Below are 27,547 nucleotides of genomic sequence, written 5' to 3' on the forward strand. Positions count from 1 at the left end.
TGCAGGCATAAGTGTATTGTAGCAGGGCATTAGAGTCATGGGATGGCTATAATTAAAGCAAAGGCATGTAAGTATCTTCTGTACCAGAAAACCAATTGCAATTTACAAATCGGTGGTGCGGGGAGAAGCCCAGACTTAAGGCATGTTGCAGAGAATGAATTTCTCTGATAGTTCTTGAGGGAGCTGTGACCCACTTCTCTGAGGAAAGAAAAGCATCAAGGAGCCTTAAAGAGTGTGTTTGAACTTTGAGACTGAGGGGTTTGCTGGGCTGATATTCCTTTTTGTTATGGCACTCAGAGTTCTGCTTCTTTTCTGAAGATGTGGGATGTTCTGTAAATAATGTCATGGTTTTTACAACCTAGACCACTTAAAAGTTCTGCAGCCTTGTGATACAGGCAAGCAGCTATTATGAACATTCATTAGAGGTAGAAAAAGTTCTTTGTACCATACATTTCTTTCTTTCCTAGATGAGACGATTTTTGCATATATTTTGGAAAAAAACCAGGTATGATAGCTAAACCGCAAAAGAATGTTTAACCTTTTGAGAATGTAACAAGGACTATTCATGCAATAAAAAACTTTAAAACTTAAAAAAAAAGAATGTAACAAGGACTGCTAACGGACAGGAATGTTAGAACCTGCTCCTGCAATGGTGGCAGAAGCAGCAGTCATCATAGAAATGTGAGTCTCCCACTTGTTCCACTGTAGCTGTCACAGACACACTCAAGATGTAGCTACTGTCTAATGTGTAGGAGGTGGCTGCAGCTTGGCTCTCCACCCACTCAATCCCTGTCTGGAAGAGTGTATGTTAAAGGTAGTACAAACCACTGAGGGGGAGAGGTAAGAAGGAAGGATCCAAATGGTTTTCTGATAGCTCTGGGGGAATTTCACCTGCTATGACTGGCGATTAGATTACAGATCTAGTAGGCTTCCAGAACTGGGAGGTTTGTGAGCAGCAGCTGATATGTTTGCTCCTAAGCATTCTCTTCCTTGTAGTGAGGGACATTAAGCACCCTGGTACTTGGCAGAACTGGACACTGTGAAGCAACTGAAACAGCTAGTGTGGTTGCAAGGAAAGACTCAAGCCAAATCTGCCCAAACATGAATAAGAGCTCATTTTAGAACATTCTGTAGCAGTTAAGAAATGTTCTTCACCACCATTTGTCCATGCAGTGCAGACTGGTAATCTTATTCCATGTTGTAAGAAGCTTGTTTCAGCTATAATACTTGGGGCACTAATGCCCGCTAAATTCTTGTCATATGTTCATTTGACCCCTGCCCTTCCTGGCCAATTAACTTGCCAGAGGATGGTGCTATTTCAGTGGATGACAAATACTGGACAGGTCAGTTCCTTCAGTTTTGCAAGAGGCAATTGTAAAGCCTTTGCTGAAAAAAATTACCAATGAATCCATCAAATTTAAATAATTTTTGAATAAAAACTTGAGCAAAATGGTGGCTTCTCAGCTCCAGGTATTTCTGGATGAGAGGGAAGGGATATGGCTTAGTGGTAGAACATTTGCTTTGTATGAAGAAGGCCCCAGGTTCAATTTCCAGCATCTCCCATTAAAAGAATCAGGTAGTGGATGATGTGAGACCCTGGAAAACTGCTTCCAGTTAGACAATACTGACCTTGATAGACCAATGGTTTGATTCCATATAATGCAACTTCATATGTTCATGATATTCTCTCTTCCTGGCTTTCAACCAATTTATGACCCAAAAACATCTTTGTGTCACAGATTTAATGAAGAAATAGGAGAAAGAATACTGGCCATGGTTGGTGACATTGTTGAGTGCTTCTGCAGGCCACAACTAAGGAATGTCCCTCTCAGTAAATACCAGAGGCTTTATAAAGAATGAAAATGGCCTCAAATTAGCATACCTAGGAAGCATTCCTGAGAAAAATCCTGAGAAAAATCTGGTTTATATCAACAGATATTACTGTTATGTTAACTGGAGATTGATAGTGCAATCCTAAGCAGTTACACCCTTCTAAAGCCATTGATTTCAATAGGCTTAGAAGGGAGCCCTGTGGCTCAGAGTGGTAAGCTGCAATACTGCAGTCAAAGCTCTGCTCACAACCTGAGTTTAATCCCCATGGAAGCCAGGTTCAGGTAGCCAGCTCAAGGTTGACTCAGCCTTCCGTCCTTCCAAGGTCGGTAAAACGAGTACCCAGTTTACTGGCAGTAAAGTGCAGATGGCTGGGGAAGACAATGGCAAATCACCCCGTAAAAAGCCTGCTAAGAAAACGTCATGATGTGACGTCCCCCTATGGATCAGTAATGACTCGGTGCTTTACCTTTACCTAGAAGGGTGTAACTTTGCTTAGGATTGCACTGTATCCTACATCTTGTATATTTTATGGCTGTTACCATTACATATGCTCTGACCTGAATAGCCCAGGCAAATGAGATCTAGAAGCTAAGTAGGATAAACCTTGGTTAGTAATTGGATGGGAGATCAACAAAGATCAGGGTTGCAGAGTCAAGCAATGGCAAACCACATCTGTTAGTCTCTTGCCTTGAAAACACTGCTGAGATTTTAATGTTTTGTTGGCTATTGATTACAGATTAGATGGTTATCTCATTTGGCAAGTTAGCTTTACCAAAATATTTTTGTTTTACTATTTTAATTGTACATTTAATTTCTTTATTCTTTATTGTTAGCTGCCTCTGGAGAGGCAGCATGCAAATATCCTAACTATATAAAGATTATTTGCCTAATTCTAAAGAGTACATTCTTCTCCTAAAAGTGTACATTTTAGACACAGGAGAAAAGATTGCCTTTATCACTCATTTTATATTCCCTTTGTCCAGTAATTAGATAGTTCTTGGCTCGTATATATTTGTTCCCTTATACCAATGGCTCTAATTACCAGTAAAGTTCAATTTAAACAACAAAAATGTGGTGGCGGTCATTTCTACACTCACAAGCTTAAGCTTGGTCTATACTACCCAAGGGATCAGGAAACACTGGAGCTCTTAATCTGGACTGTTTCTAAAGACACACAGAGAGAGACCGTTTAATGAAGTTAAACCAGCTTATTTCTACAAGTGTCTAGGGGTGGCAAGTCATAAAATGTTATTTCTGTTGGTTGGAGAGGTGAGCTCCTCACTGAGATCCAGCTATATGGGAACCAGGTAAATTCAACATCCCCTGTGGTAAAACTTTTTTGTTAATGGTGTTTATTGACAGAAAAGGCGGATACACTTGGGGCCAGTCACTCTCAGCCTAACCTACCACACTATGTTCTTGTAAGGATAGCATGGAGGAAAAAAAGGTTTTGTAAGTCATGCTGAAACTCTATTGGGGAGAAAAACGGGATATAAATATCTAAATAAATCATTCAGTCGGTAGATATTTTGGCTGGAGCTCCGTGACACGTCAACGCCTCGGAAATATACTTAAATGAATTTGCTCTAAAGAGAAGTGCTGCTCCATCTTTGCTAGATACTTCATGTTTAGTAGGGCAATCCTAAACAGAGTTACTCCAGTCTAATCCCGTTCATTTCAGTGGGCTTAGACTGGAGTAAGTGTTTAGGAACGCATTGTACCTGCCGCCCAATTTCGTCAACCTTTGAGGGCCGCTTCCCTACCTCTGGAGACGCGTTGAGCAGGCGCGCGCTTTCGCTGCGGTCGCTTACCTATGACGTCCTTAGAGCGCGCCTGAGAAAGAAAGGCCTTCACGCGACACGGTCGGGCTCGTCAAAGGAAAGCCTAGCTATGAAGGAGACGCCGCTGTCCAACTGTGAGAAACGCTTCTTGCTGCGCGCCATCGAGGAGAGGAAGGTGCGAAACGCCAAGCAGTATCACGCAGGGCACCGGAGGGATGGTGTGTGGGTGTGTCGCAGCCTCGCTTGTATCGGCTGTTGGTGGGATTGCAGACCTGCAGATGTGGCCTGAAACTCCCAGTGTTACAACTGGTCTGCAGCCTACAGAGAGCAGTTCCCTTGTAAATAATTATTGCTTTGGAGGCATTATAGCTCGTTGAGAGCCTTTCTTATCCCAACCCCTGCCCTCCCCAGGCTCCACCTCCAAATCTCTAGAAATTTCCCAACCCAGAGTTGGCAACCCTAGCTGTTGGATTGGCTGTCTTTTTAGAAAAGTAAAAGTGACAGTCATTAGCAAAATCACGCCTTTTGCTCCAGGCTTGTTCACTTGGAATAACTGCCATTGAAGATTTTATATGCACCAGGAAAGTGTGTTAGAATTTCCCTTACCCTAATCATTGGCTCTCATTGAAGGGCTGTTTGGAAATCTTGTGGAAAAAATCGGTGCTTTTAAGTGGTGCCTGCCTAGCAATAGTCAGTCTGGAGCTGGGTGGCATGAAGATGCAGATAGGGATAGCTGAACCTTGTTTTTTGCACAGTTGTTCAGTGACCAGAAACCCTGGTCACTCAACAGCAATTAAAGTTGAGATGGAGTTACTAAACTGTGTGAAAGTGTATGGTTTTTACTATGTGCCTTTAAATTTGTGGAATCTTTTGTTTATATCTGTTGTTCTTCTCCACAGCCCCAGCTACCTACCTTCCTACTTACCTACAGACAGACAGACAGACAGACAGACAGACAGATAGATAGTTCCCTCTTTCCACGCAAGAGGGCTCAGAGCGAATTTCTGTAATACTGCTTTGTTCTAATTTTCTAGCGTCTGGATGGGCGCCAGTGCTATGACTACAGAAACATCCGCATCTCCTTTGGCACGGACTATGGCTGTTGCATAGTAGAGCTTGGGAAAACCAGGTTTGTCACAATAGGAAGTCAGTGATCATTCCCATGAACCTTGGTCCCCTTTACCATCATTTCCATCATAAGTGTTCTTTCCTCAGATGGAAAAAACACTAAGCATTTTGGGAGTCCTGTTCATTATAGCATGTGGTGGTGGCAGCAGGGGGAGGTGGCTGAAGGGCCCCAGAAAAGGAGCAGGTTGCAGAATGCACTGTATCTTTTCCTATTTCAAAGGAACTGAAATGTCTAATGTCAGTTTCCAGATTGTGGCCTGACTGCCTGTCTGCAAGCCATGAGACAATTTCAGAATGGCTTCTTATTAGTGTGAATAAAAAGGATAACACTCCAATGTTTTACTACAAGCTTATATTTTTGGTTGGGGGTTCTCTTCTGCAGAGTTCTTGGACAAGTTTCATGTGAACTTGTCTCTCCAAAGCCAAATCGTGCAACAGAAGGCATTCTTTTCTTTAATCTTGAGCTCTCTCCTATGGCATCACCTGCTTTTGAGCCTGGCAGGTATGTGAGTTTTTCTTCCAATGTCAGCAAAAATAGCAGAAATAAATTATGGTTCCTGTTTTTGCATTTTCTAGTAACAATTTTTGTTTAATTTCTAGGCAGTCTGACCTCCTTGTGAAACTGAATAGACTATTAGAAAGATGCCTAAGGAATTCCAAGTGTATAGATACGGAATCTCTCTGTGTTGTAGCTGGTGAAAAGGTGTGCAAATGCATGATTTCTAAAGACTGATACTAGAGAATATATTTATACTTCATACTGCAGTCAACATCTACTTTATTTAAATAAATATCTAAATCTGCAAGTACACTAATTTGTACATGTACATATTTCTTGAATTGTGGTATTAGTTGTGCTTAATTTTTTTCTTTAGTCTTCATTTGTTTCATTTTATAATAGCTGCAAATATCAATGTCTTAGACATGAAAGCTAACCTTAGTACCGCCAAGTGCATATCCTACATATTTATGCAGTTAGCCCAATATTAGGCACTGTGTTGAATGAGATTTACAGTACAATCTTATGTGTAATTTCTGTTTACTCAGAAATAAGTCCCATTTTGTTCAATAGTGTATAAGGGTGCATAAGATTGCAGTCTTAAACACATACAGTATTTAGCAATGGACTTTTTAGATTTCTGTTGAGAGTTGAAAGAGAGTTTGGTAAATGTATTCAATAGTATGGGATCATCTAGACACTACTGTATCCCTCACGTATAATTGCATATAGTTTCAGGCATTTTTCTGTGTGTATGGTCACTGAAGAGTAGACAGGGTGGAATATTCCTGCTATGACCCCTTTCCATGTTTTTTTAACCACATCTTGGGAACTATCAGATACAAGTAATATGTCTCTTGATTATGAACATACTGTTCCTTTATTTTATCCTGTTTTCTGTAATTTAAATAAGCTGGTAAATGAATGACTGATCAGACCCTTTAGGAATAAAAACACCTAATCCGTTCAAATTGAAATGGCTTGCTTGTCTCAACTAAGGTATGGCAAATTCGTGTGGACCTGCATTTGTTGAATCACAACGGAAACATTATTGATGCTGCAAGCATAGCAGCAATAGTGGCATTGTGCCATTTTCGGCGGCCAGATGTATCAGTTCAAGGAGAAGAAGTAACACTGGTAAAAATTTCTTTGGAACTAAATATTGATGCACTGTTGGGTTGCTTCAGTGTTTGTATGGCTTGTGGAGGGGCTGTGGTTTAGTGGTGGAGCACCTGCTTGGTATGCAGAAGGTCCCAGGTTCAATCCCTGGCATCTCCAGTTAAAGGGATCAACTAGTAGGTGATGTGAAGACCACTACCTGCCTGGAAAGCTGCTGCCATCTGAGTAGATGATACTAATTTTGATGGGTCAAAAGGTCTGATTCAGTATAAGGCAGCTTTGTGCGTTCATGTGGTTTGTTTTCTTTGAATTCCAAAAGCACTATACTAATGCTAAATATTATTATTAACAACAGTTAAGGGATAACTAATCTGTACTATGTAATCCTGAGTTCAATTTTTGCTTAACAATATAAGAAATGTGGGTTTGGATCAGATAAAGTTTCATCTAGACTAGAAATCTTTGCAAGAATCCCAGCATGCTCTAAGTGATCCACCAGATACCAACTAGAAGTCCTAAAGTGGGCTGCAGTCCATCTTCTGCCCAGTCCTGATTTACTGCATCTAAAATGTATACTGGACTTGTGATGTCCATGTAATTAGAAATTGTACATAGAATATCAAGGAATACAAAGACCACCTAATAAGATAACTTTAAGTATCAGTTTTCAAATTCTATTGAACGTTAGTCTAACGATGATGAAAGGAGTGAGCATTCTGTTTGGTATAACACACAAATGCAGTATCAGTTTTTTAAAATATTAAACCTTAGTCAAGTAAAATTTATCTCTCTGTGTGTATACATACATACATACTTAGTTTACTTGTTGACTGATAGTTGTATATTGAATTCTTTAGTACACGCCCGAGGAAAGAGATCCTGTCCCACTGAGTATCCATCACATGCCTATCTGTGTAAGCTTTGCTTTCTTCCAACAAGGGTAAGTTAGCTTTGTTCAGCTGATCATAAACTGTTTGCCAGCATCCCTAGAATTCAGTCACATAAACCTAAACAGAAATTTGTTTCTAACATAATAGTATGCCAGCTTCATTTGAAAAAACAACTAACCCTTTATAGCATAACATGATTGATTTTTTTCCAAGTGTTCACATCAGTTTGGGCTTGTGAAATGTAGAGAACTAAAACCTATCTTGTATACATACCTATTATTGAAAAATATTGGTGTTATATTGCCTTGCCTGTTAGCTTGTATGGTTCTTCATGTACCATGAGTTTCAGGTAAATTCTTATTGTTTGATTTAAAATAATTTCAGGACCTACTTATTAGTAGATCCCAGCGAACAAGAGGAACGTGTAATGGATGGCCTCCTTGTGATTGCAATGAATAAGCACTGCGAGATTTGTACAATTCAGTCCAGTGGTGGGATTATGCTGTTAAAAGATCAGGTAATATAGAAGTTCCTGAAGTTTGAAAATTAAGTGGTGTGTCGTGTATGTGTTCTTGTATGATAGTCAGTGTCTTATACGTTCCTTCTCTATATTGTAAATATAATAATAATAACAACAACAACAAACATATTCGATTTATATACCTCCCTTCAGGACAACTTAACACTCACTCAGAGTGGTTTACGAAGTATGTTGTTATTATCTCCACAGCAAAACACCCTGTGAGGTGGGTGGGGCTGAGAGAGCTCCTACAAGCTGTGACTAACCCAAGGTCACCCAGCTGGCTTCGAGTGGAAGAGTAGGGAATCAAACCCAGTTCTCCAGATTAGAGTCCCACACTCTTAACCACTACACTAAACTGGCTCTCACACCAAACTGGACACAAGATACTTGAATTGCATTGTTTGCATTAGATTGCTAAAGTGTAAAAACACTTGTAACCTAAAACATGAAAGACTCCTATTAGGACCCACATATTACCTGAGGAAAATGTTTGTTTGTTTATGATATTTATATCCACTACCTATCTTCTGACACAATCAGGATCCTGGGCAATGACAATAAATACAATACAAAATAGTCACCTATTAAAATAATTGACTTCATAAATTTGTAAAATAATAAACTTTGTAAAACTTATGTTTCTAAAATTGTGCCTCTTTCTTCTTTTCAGTGTTGGCAAAAATCTTACTTTTGCCCAAGTACAGTCAAAACAGTCTCATGTTACTATCTCACAAACTTGCAAAAGGAATGAGGTTTATTAGCTGACAATATCAGTCATTTTTAAAAGTTGAATTGAAAGATTCCATATCCTATTGGACTCCCTTGTTAGTTGCTTCTTTCTGTTCTCTAGACAATATATAAATAGAGTTGGATTCAGTTAGTTTATCAAAATCAAACACAGACCTTTTCTTCAGATCGACAGTTGTTCCGAATAAAATCTTTAAAATCCTATTTTAAACTTTCTTTTTAAAGGCTTTATTTTCCCCTGTTGCTACAGTGATTCCAACTGGGTAAGCATTTTCCCCTCTGCAGGAACCGAGAGTGCATTCAGGAGGCCCCTGCAGGCCTCGGATGCACTCTTGAGTTCCTGCTGCAGTGGTCAGTGCTCTGTGCTATAAAGAAATCTTTTGAAAATTATGTTTGACTACGTCATAATACTGATTTGTTTACCACAGGTACTGTTATGCAGTAAAGTAACAGGGGTTAAAGTAGCAGAAATCACCGAACTAATTCAGAAAGCCTTGGCGAATGATCAGAAAGTTAGGTGAGTTTTGAGAATGCTGCGTATTACGATTATTCATGTTCATCACTAACTTTTGTCGTTTTTTAGTCAACAGATTGGAGGCTATCAAATAGACTTGGTAAATCATATGATATAAAACATGCCTAAAAGATTTCTTGTAAAAGAAAAGATGAAATGGACTGCTGGTGTTTATTGGAGAACTGTCCTAGGACTGTTATGTTTATGAAAAAGATGAAATCTATTTTTCTTTTATATAAATATGTAAGCTGTCTGCATTAACAAGAGCTTTTAGAGTGAGCCGGGTTCAGTATGCTATTCTGATTCAAACCATTTCTAGTTGCTGCAGTGCAGTGAAGAGTTAGATGTGAGTAATAATGGGCAAAATCCCCTTTGTTCGACTTGAGTAAAACTTTCAAAATAAAAAAAAGCTTTTAAATAGAGCCCATTCCTATGTTTTGATGCTGCTGCAGTGAGGAATGCACTCCCAATGATGTCACCAGAAACATTACAGTGCCTCAAGTCCTCTTAGTAAAAAGCCCTTTGTCTGCCCACATTGTCAGTCACGTTTGCGGATTTATGGTAGGACCTCTTATACTAAATTCTCCATGGCTGTTGAGAATCACAGGAAATTATATTTCCCAATGCTTCTGGTACCCGTCTGCCACATGCATCATAACAACATCTAGGGCCTCATGGAGACACTGTTATGAACCCATCACTTCTACCAGGGATGTTTTGGTGGGAAAAGGACCTAGTAGTGACAGCAGTGGTTGCATAAAGTATAGCAAGCCTGTTGCCAGCAAGTTCCAATCTAGGGGGTCTGTACCTCAGTTCTAATGGATTTGGAAGGAGGTTGAACTTAGTAGTTTAGTGTGCTTTTCTACTCTTTGCAATCATTTTATTGTGGGCTAGAGGACTAATGCTGGTGCAAGCCACTTGAGCCTTCTGGATTATATGTTCAAACTTGTGAAGTGTACATTATAAGCAGAATTTCTAAGAAAGAAATCTTCTGTTCTTTAGGTGTGGTTGAGGGTGCCAATTTATAGAAAAATGTGATTTGACAGCCTATCCTCAACCTACATCTAGAAGTATAATTGAGAACTATGTCAGTTGTCCAAGACTTTGATACAGTAGCAGATTTGCACTACCAAAAGAATTCTCTTTCATTTTATAGGAAAGAAGGAGGGAAATTCGGATTTGCAGAATCTATTCCAAACCAAAGGATAACTGCCTTTAAGATAGAACAAGCCACGATTGACACTGATGATGTACAAGAACAAGCTGAAGAAATTATTGCCAAAGCATCTCCTCCTTCAGAAGTGTATCTTTTTTTATTACCCCATAGAACTGAGTTTGGAGAGAAAGGATCTCATTTCCTGGGAGAATTTAATACAGAACACATACTTCATTTTTTGCTATTTTAACTTCCAAGTCTTTGACTCTTTCACACCAGTATAGTGCCACTCTGTGCAAACCCATAAGCTAGAGAATGGCTTGAAAGGGTCTGTCTGCAATGTAGAGCAGGAATCCAAAAGATTTTACATAGGACTAAGAAGCAGAACTATGCCACATTTTTCCAATTCCAGAATCAAAAACTCACTTGAATTGGAGATTGAGCTTAGCCAGCAGCCTTGCTGTGGTGGATAAATCATACGGTTCTTTCAGACTTGTACAGAAGGGTTTCAGGAGTGCTCTGGAAACTAGTATTCAACAACAGAGGAGCAAGGAAATCAAAATCATACCTGATTCCATGAGCAGGGCCAAAACAGTCTTGGAAAAGTTCTTGCCCCTCTTCTCCTGCCATGTCCCCTGATGGAAGACTCCCCAAAGATAGGCCTGGTGGTGACCACAAGAATCTCAGTACTCAGACAACTTGGCCAGACTTTACACTGAGGAGAGACTATCAAGAGAGCGGAGGAGGGAAAGTTGAAGATGGGGGCAGATAAAAGTAGGTTAGCTGGTAGGTGGGAAGGCAAGAAGGAAGCAGGAAAAGAGACTGAAGGCTGTTATGTTAAAAGCTGGTGACACCAGGAAGCCTCTAGACTGTACAGGACTATATATGCCAGAAAAATTATTTATTTATTTATTTTCAAAGTGTAGTTGATGTCTTCATACAACATTTCTGACTTTGTAGAGTACTAGTGATTGTTTATTACTGTAGGGCAAAACATGTTCAGGGCTGTTCTTCAGCCAGATAACCCATCGATTATGATGTTGGGATGTCTTCTGATTTTTTCTTAATAAGCTTAGTTTGGCCAACCCAGTGTTATGGGCTCCTGGCACAGCTCAGATTGGCGAAGGGGTTGAGAATTCTTGGGGCGATTTTGAGGAATCTGAAAAGGAAGAAGAAGAAGAGGAAGTTGCTCAAGATAAATCAACAACAGATGACCAGACTATGGAAATGGGAGATACAAGTGTTGGAAACCAAGATAAGAAAGGTTAGTGTATTCATGAATAATGTCTTATACAAAGATCTTGAAATGGAAAAGGAAGAGGTGGTTTTACATTACTGATTGGTTTCTGTGGGTCTGCTAAGTAAGCAGGAGTTCTTGAGTACAATCCTAGACTGCTGTATACATAACCAGGAGAGACTGATGCAGCTGGCAATGTTTGGAAGGTTTTATGCTGCTGATTGTACAGCAGAATGGGCAATCTGATTTCCCTTTTAAAACCTATGTGTCTGATCTGCCAGATGATCAGCTGCAGTAAAAATTACCAAAATACTTACATCTGTGCATGTTTATACCCATCTGTCTAGAATTGGCTGTCTTAAATTGCAGCCCTTGAACAGCGTTAAATTGGGATTGAGAAGAACGCAGATGAAAAATGCCTCACATAATACATATTTACTCTTTTGCCAACCTAGACTCTGTTACGATGAAGGGGACCAGAATGATTAATAAATGTTGTTTTCTGTCTGGCATTTGCACTACTCTGCTGTTGAAGGACAGAAAAATAATGTCACATAAAACATGTATGTCACATAAAACATAGCCATGTTATCCTTATATGGCTCTTCCACATCACATGAAAAACGTATGTGCCTATACTAGTCACTACCAGCAAGGCAAAGGGGCTGGGGTGGAAACTTTCATGCAGTGCAGAACAACATAATTAGTGGTTTGGAGAAGAGATATACAGGGTACTTATTCAGGCTAGTTCCAGTGGCAAGTATATAGTAAACCAGTCCTTGGAAATGATGTACCAAACAACAATCTTCTTGTATCTTCAAGATGAGACAATCGTGTTATCAGACAGTGAAGAGGAAGATGTTATCATTCTAGAGCCAGAAGGGGCACAAAAGAACAGGTAATCTCTATGACCCTTTCCTCAGCTGGTTGTTTTGGATTAGAATTAATTAATACGAGATTCAAGAAGAGCAATACAAACATTAAAAAGGAATAGTAGGAAACGGGGCAGAGGGAATGGTTGAAATTCACATTTATTGAGATGAGACTGGAAGAAGGTGAGGAGGAAAAGGTTCGTGACAGAGATTCTATGCAGGGAGAGGAGTTCGCATATCTGAAATCTAGGCTTGTGGGCAGCCGCAGCAGCCCTATTAGGTTGGCCCTGATTCTCATTAAAATGTCTAATTGTTACCGGCCCAAAGCCTTTGTGGGAAGCAGCATGTATGAAAGCAATGTGAATTCTTGTGCCAGAAAGCTAGCTCCTGAAGCAGTGGTATCCAGAACTGCAAAGTATACATACATCCAATTCTAGACCGTACTTTTCAAGAACAGGAGTGAATTGGTCGCAAAGGATTCAGTATTTGTTTGACAATTTGTAATCCCTGTGGAAATCTTAGAAGAGTGTGGAGGTAAAATATACACACAGGGCTTAAATAGTATTTTTTTGCAATCTGAAACCAACTGTGTTCATGATAGCTTATTGCCAGGCAAGGGTACATAGAATTGGAGTCTTAGTCTTACACACAGTTTGCTCGAGTAAATAGACATGGATTGCTCAACTTAATGAACAAGTAAGCTATTGCCTTCCATTCCATTGCTGTAGTTGCTCTGGAGTGCTAGGCTGGGTTTTTATGCATGCTCAAATACTTGTTTTCCCCATACAGAACAGAGACCTCTTACAAACAGGACATCGCAAGTAAAAAACCAGTTAGCAAAAAGAAGTGAAAGTGTTATTCACAAAAAAACCCATTCATTTTATACATTAAATTCTTCCTTGCACAAACCCAGGGTTCTTTTATATATTTTGTTAACTTAAGACAAACTAAATTGTAATGGAAGTGTCATTTCCTAAGTGATGTGTATAGAATAAAGTGTCTTCCCCCCCCCCCCAATACTCTGTTGTGGTACTTTATCCCATGATGAGACTTCATGAGCAGGACCTTGTTATATAGCTAGCTGAAATTATTTCTGCTGTGTGTGTATATAAAAACTTCCCATGTCACTCTTTCCAATTTCAGACTTATATCCAGCATCTCTTCTGCTGTTTCTGTTTTCTGTATATAAACTAGGGGCCATCCCATGTTCCAAGCTCACAGTATTAAGAGCGGTGATCCTGCGCACTCTGCAGGCTAACATCAAAAGCTGTGTTTGGCCCTGTTTTTCTTACTATATTTTCAATACATTATGTTTTAAAAGAAAACAATTGGAAGACCTGGATGTGAAAACATACGTTTGGTTTTTAGTTAGTTGTATGAAGAAACCAAGAGTTTGTCCTTGCATACTTTTCTTCCAATAGTGTGTTTGAACACTACTCCAAGTGTATCATTTCAAGGGGGCCTGCAACTCTTCAGCTTTAGGCCAATGTGAATAACAGGAACACAGCAGTTACTTCTCCCATCATTATTTATTTTGCAGCCTTGTGAAACATGGTTGTAATGATTTTAAGTAAATGTGTGTATGTCTTTAAATGCTTGGTGTGGTATAGATGAAGTGTGGGGGTGAAAGAGAGGGATGAGTGAGTGATATGATTGGTTACTTGTAATTGAGAGAGAAATTAATATCAAAAGCAGGCAAACTGTGAAGCCTGAGAGATGATCTATGTGACTGGGTTTAAGTAAAGTAACTTTTAAGAATTGAGAACTACTCTTTTGAAACCATCAAGTTTTAGAAATAATATGAAACTAATAACACTTCTTATAAAAATAAGTTTACTTTTTGTTAATATCCCAGAGTATCTGTCATTCCTATATCCCATTCCTATCCTCAGGACCACATAGTACCATGAAAAAGCCTGACCCCTTGGGGCACATTACTAAAAGGAGACATTTAAGTTATTCTGGAATTTTTTTCCTAGTGGCAGCAATCTACCAAAAGGGGCAAGAATTAAAAGGCTTAAAGAACAAATCTACCCAAAAGAAAGGGGTTGTAACAATGGTATACTCATGCTCTGACTATACACTCTTGTAAATCGTTATTTGCTGATGTTCTACTAGTCGTACAAGTTGGTTGATCAGTAATTGACACATGTAAGGGTAGCTGTAGGAAAACGCAACCTTGACTTCGCCATCATGTTTCAATTGGCTGCCAGCAGAAGTCTGTAAAAGCAGATGGCTGGAACAGTTAGTGACTACTAGGATGTCAGTGGATTACAGAAGTATAGACTCACAGAAAGGAGAATGGCTTTCAAAAGGTAGTGCAGAATTAAGTAAAGCCTCTTTTATAAAAGGGGATATTGTCCACTGTCCTTACCTGTGCTGCCCCCACCTTCCATTGTGAGTAAACCATCCCTTTCAGTGCAAATAGCAGAAGGGACTCCTGGAGATAATCTGAGTCAGCCTGTTCTGGTTCCCCTCGTTCTTCACACTGCAGCTGTCATGACCATCCTGAAGCTGGTGGCTATTTTGGAACTCTGGCTCTATTTTCTGATGACTTCTACTTGCCACACAGGCACATTCTTTTGTTATAGACATGTATTCTACTGTAGACTAGAAGAAGCTTTCAGACTTTGGTTCAATGAAGTGGGTGAATGCTGATGTTTCCCTGGGGATTTGGGGTTGGGTGCGGTTAGAAAGCCTGGCATTTTTACCATTTCCCCATGTGTAAAATGTTTTGATATCTCCTTTGTTCTGTGAGGTAAGTTCATGAGCAGGATTTAGATCTACTACAGAATCAGCCTACTAAGAAATGTGAATGCTATGGCACCTCTACATCTCCATTATCTAGTTAACAGATGTAGCCTTTTTTCATTTCTTCGGCTGCCAGGGGCCTTAGATTTTTCCACCAATAAGAAATATTGCTTCCTCTAGCTTGCCAAAAATAGCAAGAAACAGTTATTTCCAAATGTGTCCCAAAATACTACTCATGTTTCTTGAAAGCCACCTTTGCACATATCAGTACAATTAAAGCTCCCTTTCAGATCTCATGTTACAGCAGTTGCTCTAGGCAACTCCATCCCTATCCTAGTCAAGGCAGATACACAAGCTTGTGTAGAAGGAACCAAGCATGAAGGTACTTTCCCTTGTAGTGAGAAATGAAAAATTCCAAAAGGGTAGGAGAGATGGTCGAAAGGAGTGGATGGATAGAAGGCAACAGTGGAGAAAGTCCCGTTTTTTCCACACTTGCAATAAACAGAACCTGTTTCTGTACAAAAATTAAAGACAAGGATATTTTGCTGATTTTTCCATCAATTTCACTGTGAGATGGATCAAGTTGACTAAAGCTACTGCAGTTTCTCCCAACCTTTCTGCAGAAGGTTGGAGGGAATATTTCTCAGAACAATTCACTTTTGTGATCACCAGAATAAGAACAAAGTAGATATATGCATAGCTGGTTAGAATGACACTACATCTAAGCTATGGTAATATACAACAAATTTTTGCTATTTCATCTTTCGGGGAAAAGCAAAGATTAGAAAAGGTACTTAATCCTTGCTAAATCACAAACCCAACATCACTATTTGGCAGTTTAGTGTAAAAGTACAGAAAGGTATGTTCCATTGATAACCCTTACTGTGGTAATTGATGGAGAAAAGACTGGCTAAATGTTTTGTTACGAGTCCTGATCTCCATGAATAAAATTTTTTACCTAATATATTAGTTGGATACCCTTTTGCCCATTTCAGGACATATATTCAATGTGTCCTTCAGTTCTTTATAGATTTTAGAAAAATTAGTAACGTTCTTCCTCTGAGCTACTAACAGAGGAAAAGAAGCACAAGTTTATGTAGTTTGCTTGCTACTTAAAGCTATATACAAGCCTGGTGTCTAATCTTACTTCTAGCCAGGGTTTTTTTCTGGGAAAAGAGGTGGTGGAACTCTCAAGAGGAAAATGAGGAAGAAACACATGGGATTCTTTGAAATCCTATTTTCAAGCACTATTGCAGAGTATTTTCAAGAGGTGCCAGAACTCTGTTCCCCCGCGTCCCCCCTGAAAAAACGCCCTGCTTCTAGTCAGACTCTAGTTGTCTGAAGGCTTCAAAAAAAGTTTTATCTCCCACCTTTCCTCCTTAGAAAATGAACCATTGTTCTCCCTCTCCATTTTGTCTTCAGAACATATAAGGTAGACTACACTGGAGACAACTAGCCCCATGTCCCCCGGTGAGCTTCAAAACTATGGCTGAGTGTGTAGCATACAAGCTGCAGTGTGGAAGGAGAATCTGTTACCTCCACCCCACATACCTTTCACTGAAACAGCAGCTACATCTTCATTAAAAGAAGGCATCAGTATGACACCAAATGTGAATCCAAATACCTACACCCATCCCTTTCATGTTCTTCATAGGAATTATGATGCAGGTTCATTGTTCTTGTCATCCTCACTGGTTGGAATTGAGGTCAATTGATTCCTGGTTCTCTAGACACTTGTTGCTCTACTGGCTTCATGAGAAGTAGCAGATTCTACCAGATGTTGGTTGATAGCATTGTAGTACAATGATGGAAAAATTCAACTTCTTACACAACTGTTCAAAAAGATTCCTCTAAAGGTGAACTAACACACTGGAGGCACCCATCTTGCATGCTAGTGAAAATAAGCAGGACCTGTTAGATGCCTCGCCCAAAGGGATAAGGAACCTGCTTGAATAAGAGCCATATTGGACAAGGGCTGTATTAATAAGAGGAATTGGGCAAGTTTACGCAGGAACGCTAACATTTATTCTAGTGTCCAGTTTTAGTTCTCCTGTTGTCAACTCAGTCCTCCTTAGATATGAAGTTTTGCCTGCCATCTGGAGTTCTTCTGTAGCATCTATTTACTCCGCTCAGCACAGTGATAAAGTTGTTTAAAGACAGTCCTTTTAGAGGATTTTATTGGCCACTTCAAGATAGTTTACATTTGGTCTTGCCATGGATTGGTTTACTGTTAGCACAGTAAGCAGCATTACTCTAGTTTACAAGAAATGAATTCTGTTGATACAAGTATAAAATAGCCACTTTTACAAATATAGAAAACCTTTTGAACAAGGGTTTATTCATACAAGATACCCGCTACTTCTGCCTTATGTCAGTACTCCTAATAGTAGAAAAAGCAGACCTGAATTGGCCTTTATTGCCCACAGCAGGAATGCAGTGATGTGCTCTTTCTGCAGAGCTCTGCTAAGCTTGCCCTTTGTGCAGCAGTTAAGAGCTTTGTTCAGAACTGCATTACCCTGCTAACTCTAGTCTTGAGTATATAGCCATTGCACCTATACATCAGAAAGCCAAGCCTAGTCTGACTAACAGTAAACAGAATAAGTGTAGCTCCATGAATACTGGAAATTCTGCGAGCCAGGGCAGTTTTCAGACTCCAGCAGACACCTATTATCTTCTCACAGCAAGAGAGCTACCACTAGTTTTCTGGACCCCTAGCTGCAGGCTAGATAACAGTTCATACAGTGTCTTGCAAGCTTTAGTGGCATGTAGCGCTATTTCCTGACCGTACAGACTTGATCTTAGTTGGTACTGGAAAAGTCAGAACAGCTTCACTTGCCAATGTTAAACATTAGGTCACTAATGTCCTGTAATAATTTAAGAGTCTGGAGAAGGACTGACTCTTAGTGTCTCAAGCATGCGACTGACTCCAAGCTATCTTGATTTGGCAGTTAAGAGTCAAAATCCCTTCTTAGACGCTGCTCTTCTGATCAAAACTATGAGGAGCGACTTGAGTGGTTTACCTGCATGGTTTGTTTTTCCAGAACTTTAAAGAGCACCTCCTAAGTACTCAAAACAAGATTGCATTTACAAAAGTTTACATTAAAACCTTATAAAAAGTATAAAACTTCATAATTGTCTGTGGTAATATACCAGAGTGATTGAAGTATAACTAAAAGTTTAAAACTGTACATTGCTGTGGTGGGTAATATACACTTTTGAGATGTCAAGCTTCAGTCTCTTGATTGTTATAAGTTTAGTTTTTCTGGTGGGTCGATAAGCGATACTGCATTATACCTGAAAAAGAGACAAGTTACATGAACACTTGAAATATAAGCACAGCATATACTTTTAACAGACTTCTATCTTGGTTCTTTTCCCAATGGCATCTTAAAGCAATTTACATTGTTTTGTTCTCCCCTCCTCTATCCCCATAACAACCCTGTGAGGCGTGTTAGGCTGAGACAGTGACTGGCCCATGGTTACCCAGCAGGCCGGAGACTAGGAGTACTCAGTCAACTTAACTACACGTGAATGCACACATGAAGCTGCCTTATATGAATCAGACGACTGATCCATCAAGGTCAGCATTGTCTATTCAGACTGGCAGAGGCTACCCAGGGTTTCAGGTAGAGGATTTTAGCATTACCTACTGCCTGGTCCTTTTAATAATAATAATAACACTTTGTAAACCGCTCTGAGTGGGCATTAAGTTGTCCTGAAGGGTGGTATATAAATCGAATGTTATTATTATTATTATTATTGAAACCGAACGGAACCTGGGACCTTCTGCATGCAAATCAGAGGTTCTTCCATTGAGCCACAGCCCCTCCTTGCAGAAGGTACTCCATGATATCCTAGACTGTAAACTAGACTGTAACTCATTTATTTGCAGCCACTTACTTTAAGGCCTTGTATTTTTCCCTTATAGACTGTTGTGAATGCTGTGCTGCTCTGTGGTAGGTCTTGTGGAGGTCCATGAGACAAGGCTGAAGATTTTCCATTGTGTATCCTGTCACTTTGACAAGAGATTCAGGCTGCCAGAGAAAACAGTGTCAGTTACTCAGTGACTGCCTAGTGGTAGGACAGATACAATTACAAGAACAGTTCTGTATTTGATAACCAAAGCAGGAATTCGGAGGCACTCCTTTTAAGCCCCACTGACTTCAATGTAAGTAGAATGGTGCAACTCTGCTTAAGATGACATGGTTTTCTAAGTGCCTTAAGTGGGGAGCTTGAAGGATGTGGTTATGATTAGACATGGGCACAAACAGAAAAAAACCCCGAGCATGGTGTTCATTGTTCGTTGCCATCCACGAACAATGAACACTGATGAACATGATCCTGTCACGAACATGTTGGTTGTTCGTGGGGGCCAGCAGGCTCTCCTCCAGCCATCAAGATCCCTACTGCACCACTCCCAGAAACCCTACCTGAGCAGGCAGCAGGAAAGGTACCAATAATAAATAATAGCTTGGTTCCAGAGCCTGGCAGCAGCCCCGGAATCTGAAGAGGTAGATCCCTATCCCACCATACAAAGAAAATTCAAGCTCCAATGCACTCAACCTGTCTCTCTTAACAGCAGCTGTCTCTCCCTGAAAGCCAGAGCTGGGATTCCCCCTCCCCCCCTGGTATTTTCCTCTTGTAACAAATTTGGACCTCTAGTCCACACTTGGAAGGAAGCCCTGCCTATCAAGCTAAATTGGGCTTAGATTGGGGTTTCCAGGGCAACAGCAAGAGTTCAGACAATCCCTGCCTAAGTTGCCATGGGAATTGAATGCCAGTGCCAGACTGTCTGGCTTGACAAACAGCAATGAACAGCTTGCAACAACCACCTGTTCGTTTAGAATGGGGCCTCACAAACAGCTTGTTCACGAACAGCAGATTGGACTGTTAGTGGGGGTTTTTTAGTTGGTATTGCTGTTCGTGCCCATCTCTAGTTATGACCAGATTTAAAGATTATAGGAGTTGAAGAGGCTGAATTATAAAAGAGCCATTTGTTTGGCACCAAAAAAATTAACACAAGAACACTTGGGACAGCAGACCTATGCGCTTTAATGGGACTTTCATCAAAGTAAAGATGTATAGGATTTAGCAAAGAAGTGCCATGTCAACTATGAATCTCTATATGATTAAGATATTTGAAATACGCAGGAAGTTTACATACGTGTCTCAGAAAAACTGCTGGTCTCCTTAACATTTTCAGGTATTAAAGTCAATATTTAAGGGCCATGTGTTTTTATACATACCCAAGTTCTTCCAGTAATTGTGTAGTTAGCTATATGGAATGCTGCAGCAGCAATGACTGATGGCAAGTATTTCAGGAATGGGTCAGCATCAATTAGGCTTAGTTCTCCTAAATACTGTAGGAGGAAGGGAAAAAATGTTTGCTTCCTTTATAATACCAAGACATAGGCTGAAATGTATTGCATGGGTTAAAAAGCTTGGAAGGGCTGTACACACACAGCTGCAAGACTGTTAAGTGTTAATTCTTCACAGAATCAGAGCTTTGAGTGACAGGCTACTCTAAAGAATCTGATTGGGTAGCATGAGCTGGAGAGGCGGGTCTGTTTTCAGGCCTAGCTGAGAGAGATTGAGTGTGAAGAGTAGGGAGATCAAGTCCTAACAGAGAGCAATTTTAACACCTTTCCCCTTATTTAAATCTTGCTTTTCTCCCCAATTGGAACTTAAAAGCAGCTTAGAGCACTGTTCTCCCCTCCTCTATTTTCACACAACAAGCACCCTGGGACTAAGAGTTTGTGATGGGCCAAAGGTCACCCAGTGAGCTTCCATGGCAGGTGTGGATTTCAACCCAAGTCAATTCCATCCTTACGGAAGCACTAGTTTAAAGGAAACCACATCCCATTCATGTTCTGCACAGAAGGGCCAATAGCTCTGCTCCCCTACCCCTTTTCTTATTTGGAACAAGCATAGCAAGCTACTTTTGGACAGTTTGAAGAGGCCCATGCCTGTTCAAATTGCTATGCAGTTGGAGCTGTTAAAACAACACATTTTACACAGTTCTTTCTTAAGACAACTGGAGCCTACAAAAGCTTCATGTTGTATGCAGTTACTTTGTTTTTTTTAAAAAGGCCTCGGTATCAGAAACCATCCACATTCAGCATTCAAGTGGAATTTAACAAGTTACAAACTTATGGAGAACATCATGCCTTTTAAACATTACATCTTTCTACCATTGCATTAAGCCAAGGGACCCCCCTGAACTCCTCCTCAAATTTAAGATTTTTCCCAAAAGACTGAGGCACTCACTGTTGCCAAGTTTTCCACTTGGGAACAAGCTGGTTGGTGTAAGAAGTACTGAGAAAGGAACTGATTTATAGTTGGTGCCGCCAAGTCAAATGACAAAACTTTTAGAACTAAGTGCTCCATCCTTAGGACTTGCTTCTTTGTGTAAGTGTCATCTGTGATGTAAACAAATTCTGCCACTTCAGGAGGGTAGATTTCTTCAAACTTCCTACAATAGAAAGAAAGCAGTATTGGCTATAGCTCATTTTATAGATCCCCCCATTCTATACTGTATATTAATGCATTACTATAAAGAAGTGCATTGACCAGTTAAGATAAGTGTTTATTTGGAACTGAGAAAGAACTTGCAAGTCATATAAAAGCTTTCAAACTGCAAGTACTGCTTGGAGAAATCTTGAAGGTGGTAAGGAAATAATCCTTATTGAATTCCCCCATCTGTGCAGAAATGCATCAGGAAAGGTCTATTCAACATTGCAATGTGATTTATAGACGGAGCTATCCTGAGCTCAGTTGTGTATTTCACACACTGGATTTGCATCAACATGGAACATAGCTTGATTTTAATAATACTGGTACATAGGGTAGATTAGGGAAAAGCAGGTACTACAGCAGTCTCCTAGTTTACATATGCAATAGCTTTGTTTTATAAGACAACAGTCAAGTCAGCATCTACTCAGCTTTCTAAAATAAGCTCGCTGTACTTACGATGCTAACAGCATGGCTGCAGTTCCTACAAGCTGAAGCTTCCCTCTTAGCACTGACATCGAAGAAAGAAACCTGTCAATGTAGTTTACAGCCAGATGCAGAGTCTCATTTTGCAATCGGTATTCTTCACCAACTTCCACTAGCCAGTCCACCAGAATAGCACGCATGTTATTTGTAATGTCTGGCTGCTTCGACATGTAACCCACTTTGGGCTTGCATTTCACCTGATGGAGAGAAAACACTTCATGGTTTGTTTTTCTACATCATCTACATGTCCCCTGCACATTTAGTCAATTGACTGCTAATTGTATTTTGCATTGGAACATTGCTAGCAGAGTGTAACAGCTGCCAGCAAAGAGGTAAACAAGCCTTCACTATTCAGCCCTCGTTTTGACTTCATTTTATACAGAAATGGCTCTTCGGTGTACCACCACAAGTAGTGGGCAACCATTTGGGTTGATATTGAAAGTAACTTGGCCATGTTTAGATAGGAGTCCTGTAACTTTGTAGTGTAGAGGCAGCATTGGTATTTTACACTTACTCCCCCAATGGCTACTTGGGAACAGATGTAGTTAGATCACCAAGATGAAACACTCACTGAAGCAAATTAGCCCCAACCCATCTTTTCTCACACTGAGAGAAGCAGCCAGAACAGGCATAGCGTTAGCCACCATGTCTCTTGCATGATTGCTGTTCATCTCATTGGCTCCATTTTATGTAACCAACTATTCTATTTTCAGCTAAAGATCCATTTGTTTTTAGACAATAGGATGTGTGTGCAGGCAAGTAATGCTGTAACAGCCAGTACCAAAGCAGCTACTAATGACATTACTTATCCATTTTGTAGTTATTCCCTACCCTCATCACAGTAACTTCTGCTTTCCGCTTAATAGAGATCAAGGAATACTCCCCCCTTCCATGTTTCTGGCAGACAGGACAATGCCACTCCCCCATAACGCAAGTATAGTTTTGCATGCTTGCATTCTCTTCTATACATGGTTTGTTGAACCTGAAGCAGCTAGAGGATACAGGCCCCTCTTTGCTCATGCTGTGACACCAGTAGCATCTCAGGTACACTTGGGACTAATTCATACATGCAACAGAATGAAGTTGCAGAATGACAACATGGCAAAAGGGACTGCACCATTTCAAACTGCAGGGGAATATCACATTTTGGAACCTTCCTTGTTAAGATTCTCTGCAATACAAAAGAAACCGCACAGCAAGCAGGGAAGTGAATAGAACCCTGCATGCTGCGCTCATTTTTTGTCTACAGAGTTTGTGTGAAGGAACAAAGATGTAGTCTATTCTAGCAACTTACTCTTCTAAATGTATAGACCAGTCTTTGTTTTATACAAGCCCCCCAACAGTGCTCCTTGGACAAGGCACGAGGGGACAAGAAAAGGAGGTGGACTTAATATCCTAGAAAGTACAAAAATATTTACAAGGTTTGAGAAGCCCAAATAGGTAACATCTCTCCCCATACTCATCCAAGGTTTTTTTGTTTTGTTTTTTACCTCCATTTCCCTGAGGTACTTAAAGATGTCTTCAATGTAGTCAGGTACATGGTTAACGTTTACTATTTCTTCTATTTCCTGGACTATTGACATGTCCATAATACTTGGGGACCCTAAAATGCAAGGTATAGAAAAACAATGCAAGTTCTTAACCTCCTGAAGCAACATAATTGGAAGATAGCAAATGTAATGAGAGGTCCTCACTTATATGTCAGGATCTCGGTGCATATTTCTATAGTAGCATCTTACCCACCCAAGCCTCTAGTGTGGGCTTCAACCACAGCAACAGTGTATCTCAGCCAGCTTCATTAATCTATATTCCACCTTCTTAAAAATGCCCCCACCCCACATACACACACCCACACTGGCCCTAAAACCTTTTATCTCCATTTCACGTATAATGCCAAGAAGATTGGAATACGTAACGTGTTGCTGGATAGAACTAACCAGAATGCACCTTTAGCTTTCAGGAAAGACAGTTTCATGCAGTCGGTCAGAAGTCACCCTCTAGATGGATGAAAAGTCACTTGCGCTTTCAGGAGGCTACAGCTCCCCCCCCCCCCCGGGAATGGATTCCTGTGACCAGAACTGACAGATTGCCAATTTAAGCAATCCAGAGTAGGATATAATGAGCAAGGATTTGGGATTAGAGCAACACAAGAGGTTTACGGAACAACACCTTGATTGCATACTACAAGCTTGCACACTTTGGAGCAAGGTATAAACAAGAAATACAGCATAGATAAGCACCCCAGAGCATATATGACAAACTACAGCATGCCAGGTGATTTTATTTGGCATACAGGGCTGATTCTCCACTCCAGGTGCCCCCAAGGCACGTGCAGCACTGCTGGGTCTCTCAACCTGTTTTCAGTTTCAAGTACAATCCTCATTCAACCTCTTCATAGAAGATGAACATTTTTTAATACTTGGATCAAGAAGGTTATCCTTGAAGTCTTGACTATTTAAGGTACACAGCTATTGTTCCAGAAAATTTATGTATCAGCATTACCAACAATTTCTCCAAAGGCAACTAAAATATTCTCGTTGGAAAACAAAGAGGTGCAAAGAAAACAGTTGTTCACAAGTCACACAGCCACTCAGCCCTAAAACAGCATTCCCAAACCAAATGTGGTTGTGACCCTAGTAAGTCTCTTTGTGCCTGGAAACACAACATCCTTGCCACTTTCTGTTCACATGGCAGTCCAAAATGCCCCTGAAAGGTTGCTCCTGAGGGGTTGGATATGCTATTGGAGCACCACAGCACTATAGGGGGACAATCGGCAAAACTTATGCAACTTATGGGATGCAACTTATTGTACAGAATATGAACTAGAGATTCTCTAGTTCTTCAGAAAAAGAAGGATATTGTTATTTGCTTTGGAGCTAGTACCCAATCCATGCTAAAATTGAACTTGATATGTTGACTGTTACACTAGCCTGTCCAAACAGAAAATCCAGGAAGTAGACAATTATATAGGGCACATTATAAGAAGTAAAGACTCTGGAAGTCAATAATGCTAGAAAAAGAGGAAGATCCAAAAATGGGTTGGCTTGACTCAATAAAGGAAGCCACTTCCTCCACTTTGCAAGATCTGAGCAAGTCGGTTAATGAAAGGATATTTTGGAAGTCTTTCATTCATAGGGTCACCCTAAGTAAGAAGCAACTTGACAGCATGTAACACACTCTCAAATAGGTGTGGAGAACCAACCCCCCCCCCCACACGCAATGATCATATCCTAAGTTCATTTGCAAAAACTATCAGTGAGGGATAACAACAACACAATCCAGGGCCACTACTGGAAAAGAACAAGATGTTACTGGGCAAAGCCTATTCTTACAAGGCACAAAGTGATCCTCACCAGAGCCAAGATCCATTGGATTCTCTATAGGTGTCAGAGGTTTCCTGCTTCCCATTGAAGCCACAGCTGCTACCAAGCCCAGGTGCTCCTCACTAGGCAGAGTCTTTTTGGACGCACCACTTCTCTTCGGTCTCGTGCTCTCAGGCACCTCATCCATATGGATGGTAAAGGCAGGCTGCTTGTTTCCCATTTTGCCCACTGGGATGCCAACATAATTGTCATCATTGGTACTCCATGGTACTTGACAGAGAGAAGCCTACATTAAAAAGAGTTCACTGTTAGATGCTTCAAACCAAGCATTTACATACTACCCATTCACCCCAGTACTGCTTTCAGTATCTGATGGCATGACTTACTAACTCGAGAACCATCCTCTTTATCTTCACCATTTTAAGGAGATATGAAGGCTATCAACACCAACAATATAGCAACACAGTGGGGTGGCACTCTGCTTGGCACAAGTCATGTTCACAAAGATGCTTTTTATCACCTAGGACCCTTCTGGGAAAAAAGGGTTGCCAACCTCCAGGTGGTGAGTGGAGGCCTCCCAGAATTGTAACTGATCTCCAGGCCACAGGAATCACTTCCCCACAAGAAAATTAACTGCTTTGGAGAGTAGATTGTGTAGTAGTATACCCAGCTGAGGTCCCTCCTCTCCCCCAAACCCCACCCTCCAAAACTCCAGGAATGATGCAACTTGTAGCTGGCAACCATAGAGAGGAAGGAGACCACAAAGGCAGAGGATGGAGAAGAGCCATCACAGACTCTAGGGCTACCAGCTCCAGGTTCGGAAATTCCTGAAGATCTGGGGGTAGAACTGGAAAAAGAACAAGTTGGGGAGGAGAGAGAACTCAGCAGTCACCCTACAATGCTGCCATTTTCTCCAGGAGAAATGATCTCAATGACCTAGAGATGACGAGCTGTAATTACTTTATTTATAGTTCACCTTTCTCACCAAGTTCTAAGGCAGACTACATAGTGCAAGTGAAACACAATATAATCAATAGGACAATCACTAAGCAAAGTACAACATGAACCACAGTCTGGGTATTCAATAAACAGATGCAGTAGGTTATGGTATCAGAAAAACAAGCACAAAACTGAGCACAGGGATGAAATCTTTCTGAAACATAATTGATTTACATGCCACGTTTAGCAAAGTGGAAACTCCCTGGTAGGAGCACATCTGCCATCAGTAGGCTGTACTCAATAGCGTAGCCTTCCGTTTAGTCCTAGTTCCTATCCCTGGGAGACCTCCAGCCCCCCCAGGAGGTTGGCAACGCTACTCCCAGCACCCCCCACAATTCATAGCACCAACGCCCCTTCCTCTCTTTTCCCTCCAGAATTTCAAGAAGCACGACATGGACGTAAAGCAACGCGTCCGTTCGGCTATCCCCATTTCACCCCGGAAAGAGAAGCGGGGGTGGGGAGAGCAGAGGCTGAATGAAGAAGCCCGGCTCTAAGATGGCGGGTACGGGGCAAGTAAAGGCTACCCTGGAGGAAGCACGGAGGGGAACGGCCAGTCTACACCCCGTGACCCACCCAGCTTTCCTCGTCTGCTGTACCTGCGGCTGGAGCGAGTGGTGCTGGTTGGCCCGCAGAAGCCCCAGCACGGTCCGCGTCCCCGGAGCGGCGGTGGCGGGTGGATGGGAAGCGCCCTTGGTCCCCGGCGGCACATTCTCCTGGTTCTCCAGATCCGAAGCGGCAACGGAGCTCGTCAGCATGGCGAGAGCGGCGCTCAGCTACGCTCGCAGAGGGAAGCGCCGGGCCCGCGCAGTGACCGGGACCCCACGATGCTCAGCCACTGCTAGCTCCTAGGCCCGCTCTCCTTTTCGCCGTTCAAGTAGCCCGCGACGATTGAATCAGCCAATGGGAGCGCGGGCCTCTACGTCAGCGCTGCCACGGCCAGCCGCGAGGTCGAAAAGGCTCCGGAACGCGAAGGGCGGAGCGGGTGGGGAGTGGTGGTCACGTGGGTGGGGGCGGTGCTGTGCTGGGCGGGTCTCCACGTCGCGGAACTGCCGGCGGTTGAATTTGGCGCTGCGGGGCACGTCAGGTCGGGTGATGGATAAGGCGTGCGAGGGCTCTGTATGCACACGGCGCCGTAACAACGCTAAGACCTTAATAAGGCGTTTTATTCCAGCATGAGCT

General features: G+C 41.3%; 2 protein-coding genes across 3 annotated transcripts; one reads left to right on the plus strand and one right to left on the minus strand.

Annotated features, from left to right (window-relative positions):
• The first annotated feature begins 3,677 nt into the window (after window positions 1-3,677).
• On the plus strand, window positions 3,678-13,300 carry EXOSC9 (exosome component 9). 2 transcript variants are annotated; one of them, XM_054990693.1, is made up of 12 exons: window positions 3,678-3,789; window positions 4,649-4,743; window positions 5,125-5,244; window positions 5,343-5,445; window positions 6,241-6,378; window positions 7,218-7,300; window positions 7,635-7,767; window positions 8,949-9,037; window positions 10,191-10,337; window positions 11,267-11,454; window positions 12,250-12,325; window positions 13,089-13,300. In XM_054990693.1, exons 1-12 carry the CDS (start codon window positions 3,724-3,726, stop codon window positions 13,147-13,149), a joined length of 1,299 nt encoding a protein of 432 aa, XP_054846668.1. In that variant the 5' UTR covers window positions 3,678-3,723; the 3' UTR covers window positions 13,150-13,300. The 2 variants fall into 2 exon arrangements, with proteins under 2 accessions (XP_054846668.1, XP_054846669.1); XM_054990694.1 differs by lacking the exon at window positions 5,125-5,244.
• A 3,928-nt stretch (window positions 13,301-17,228) lies between these two features.
• Window positions 17,229-27,246, minus strand: CCNA2 (cyclin A2). The gene is made up of 8 exons (XM_054990043.1): window positions 26,965-27,246; window positions 25,400-25,655; window positions 23,537-23,649; window positions 22,020-22,243; window positions 21,318-21,522; window positions 20,297-20,410; window positions 18,951-19,084; window positions 17,229-18,344 (listed from the first exon to the last, which is right to left on the minus strand). Exons 1-8 carry the CDS (start codon window positions 27,121-27,123, stop codon window positions 18,296-18,298), a joined length of 1,254 nt encoding a protein of 417 aa, XP_054846018.1. The 5' UTR covers window positions 27,124-27,246; the 3' UTR covers window positions 17,229-18,295.
• Between the last annotated feature and the right edge of the window lie 301 nt (window positions 27,247-27,547).

The sequence above is a fragment of the Eublepharis macularius genome, chromosome 10 (assembly GCF_028583425.1).
Source record: "Eublepharis macularius isolate TG4126 chromosome 10, MPM_Emac_v1.0, whole genome shotgun sequence".
NCBI lineage: Eukaryota > Metazoa > Chordata > Lepidosauria > Squamata > Eublepharidae > Eublepharis > Eublepharis macularius.

Excerpts from the sequence above, each read along its gene's own strand:
- EXOSC9 (XM_054990693.1), top strand. The coding sequence starts at position 3,724 with ATGAAGGAGACGCCGCTGTCCAACTGTGAGAAACGCTTCTTGCTGCGC. Across the intron at positions 3,790-4,648 it reads GCGCCATCGAGGAGAGGAAG|CGTCTGGATGGGCGCCAGTG; the intron begins GTGCGAAACGCC and ends CTAATTTTCTAG. Across the intron at positions 12,326-13,088 it reads GAAGGGGCACAAAAGAACAG|AACAGAGACCTCTTACAAAC; the intron begins GTAATCTCTATG and ends TTCCCCATACAG.
- CCNA2 (XM_054990043.1), bottom strand. The coding sequence starts at position 27,123 with ATGCTGACGAGCTCCGTTGCCGCTTCGGATCTGGAGAACCAGGAGAAT. Across the intron at positions 19,085-20,296 it reads CAATTACTGGAAGAACTTGG|CCTGAATCTCTTGTCAAAGT; the intron begins GTATGTATAAAA and ends TTTCTCTGGCAG. Across the intron at positions 18,345-18,950 it reads GAAAAATACAAGGCCTTAAA|GTATAATGCAGTATCGCTTA; the intron begins GTAAGTGGCTGC and ends TCTCTTTTTCAG.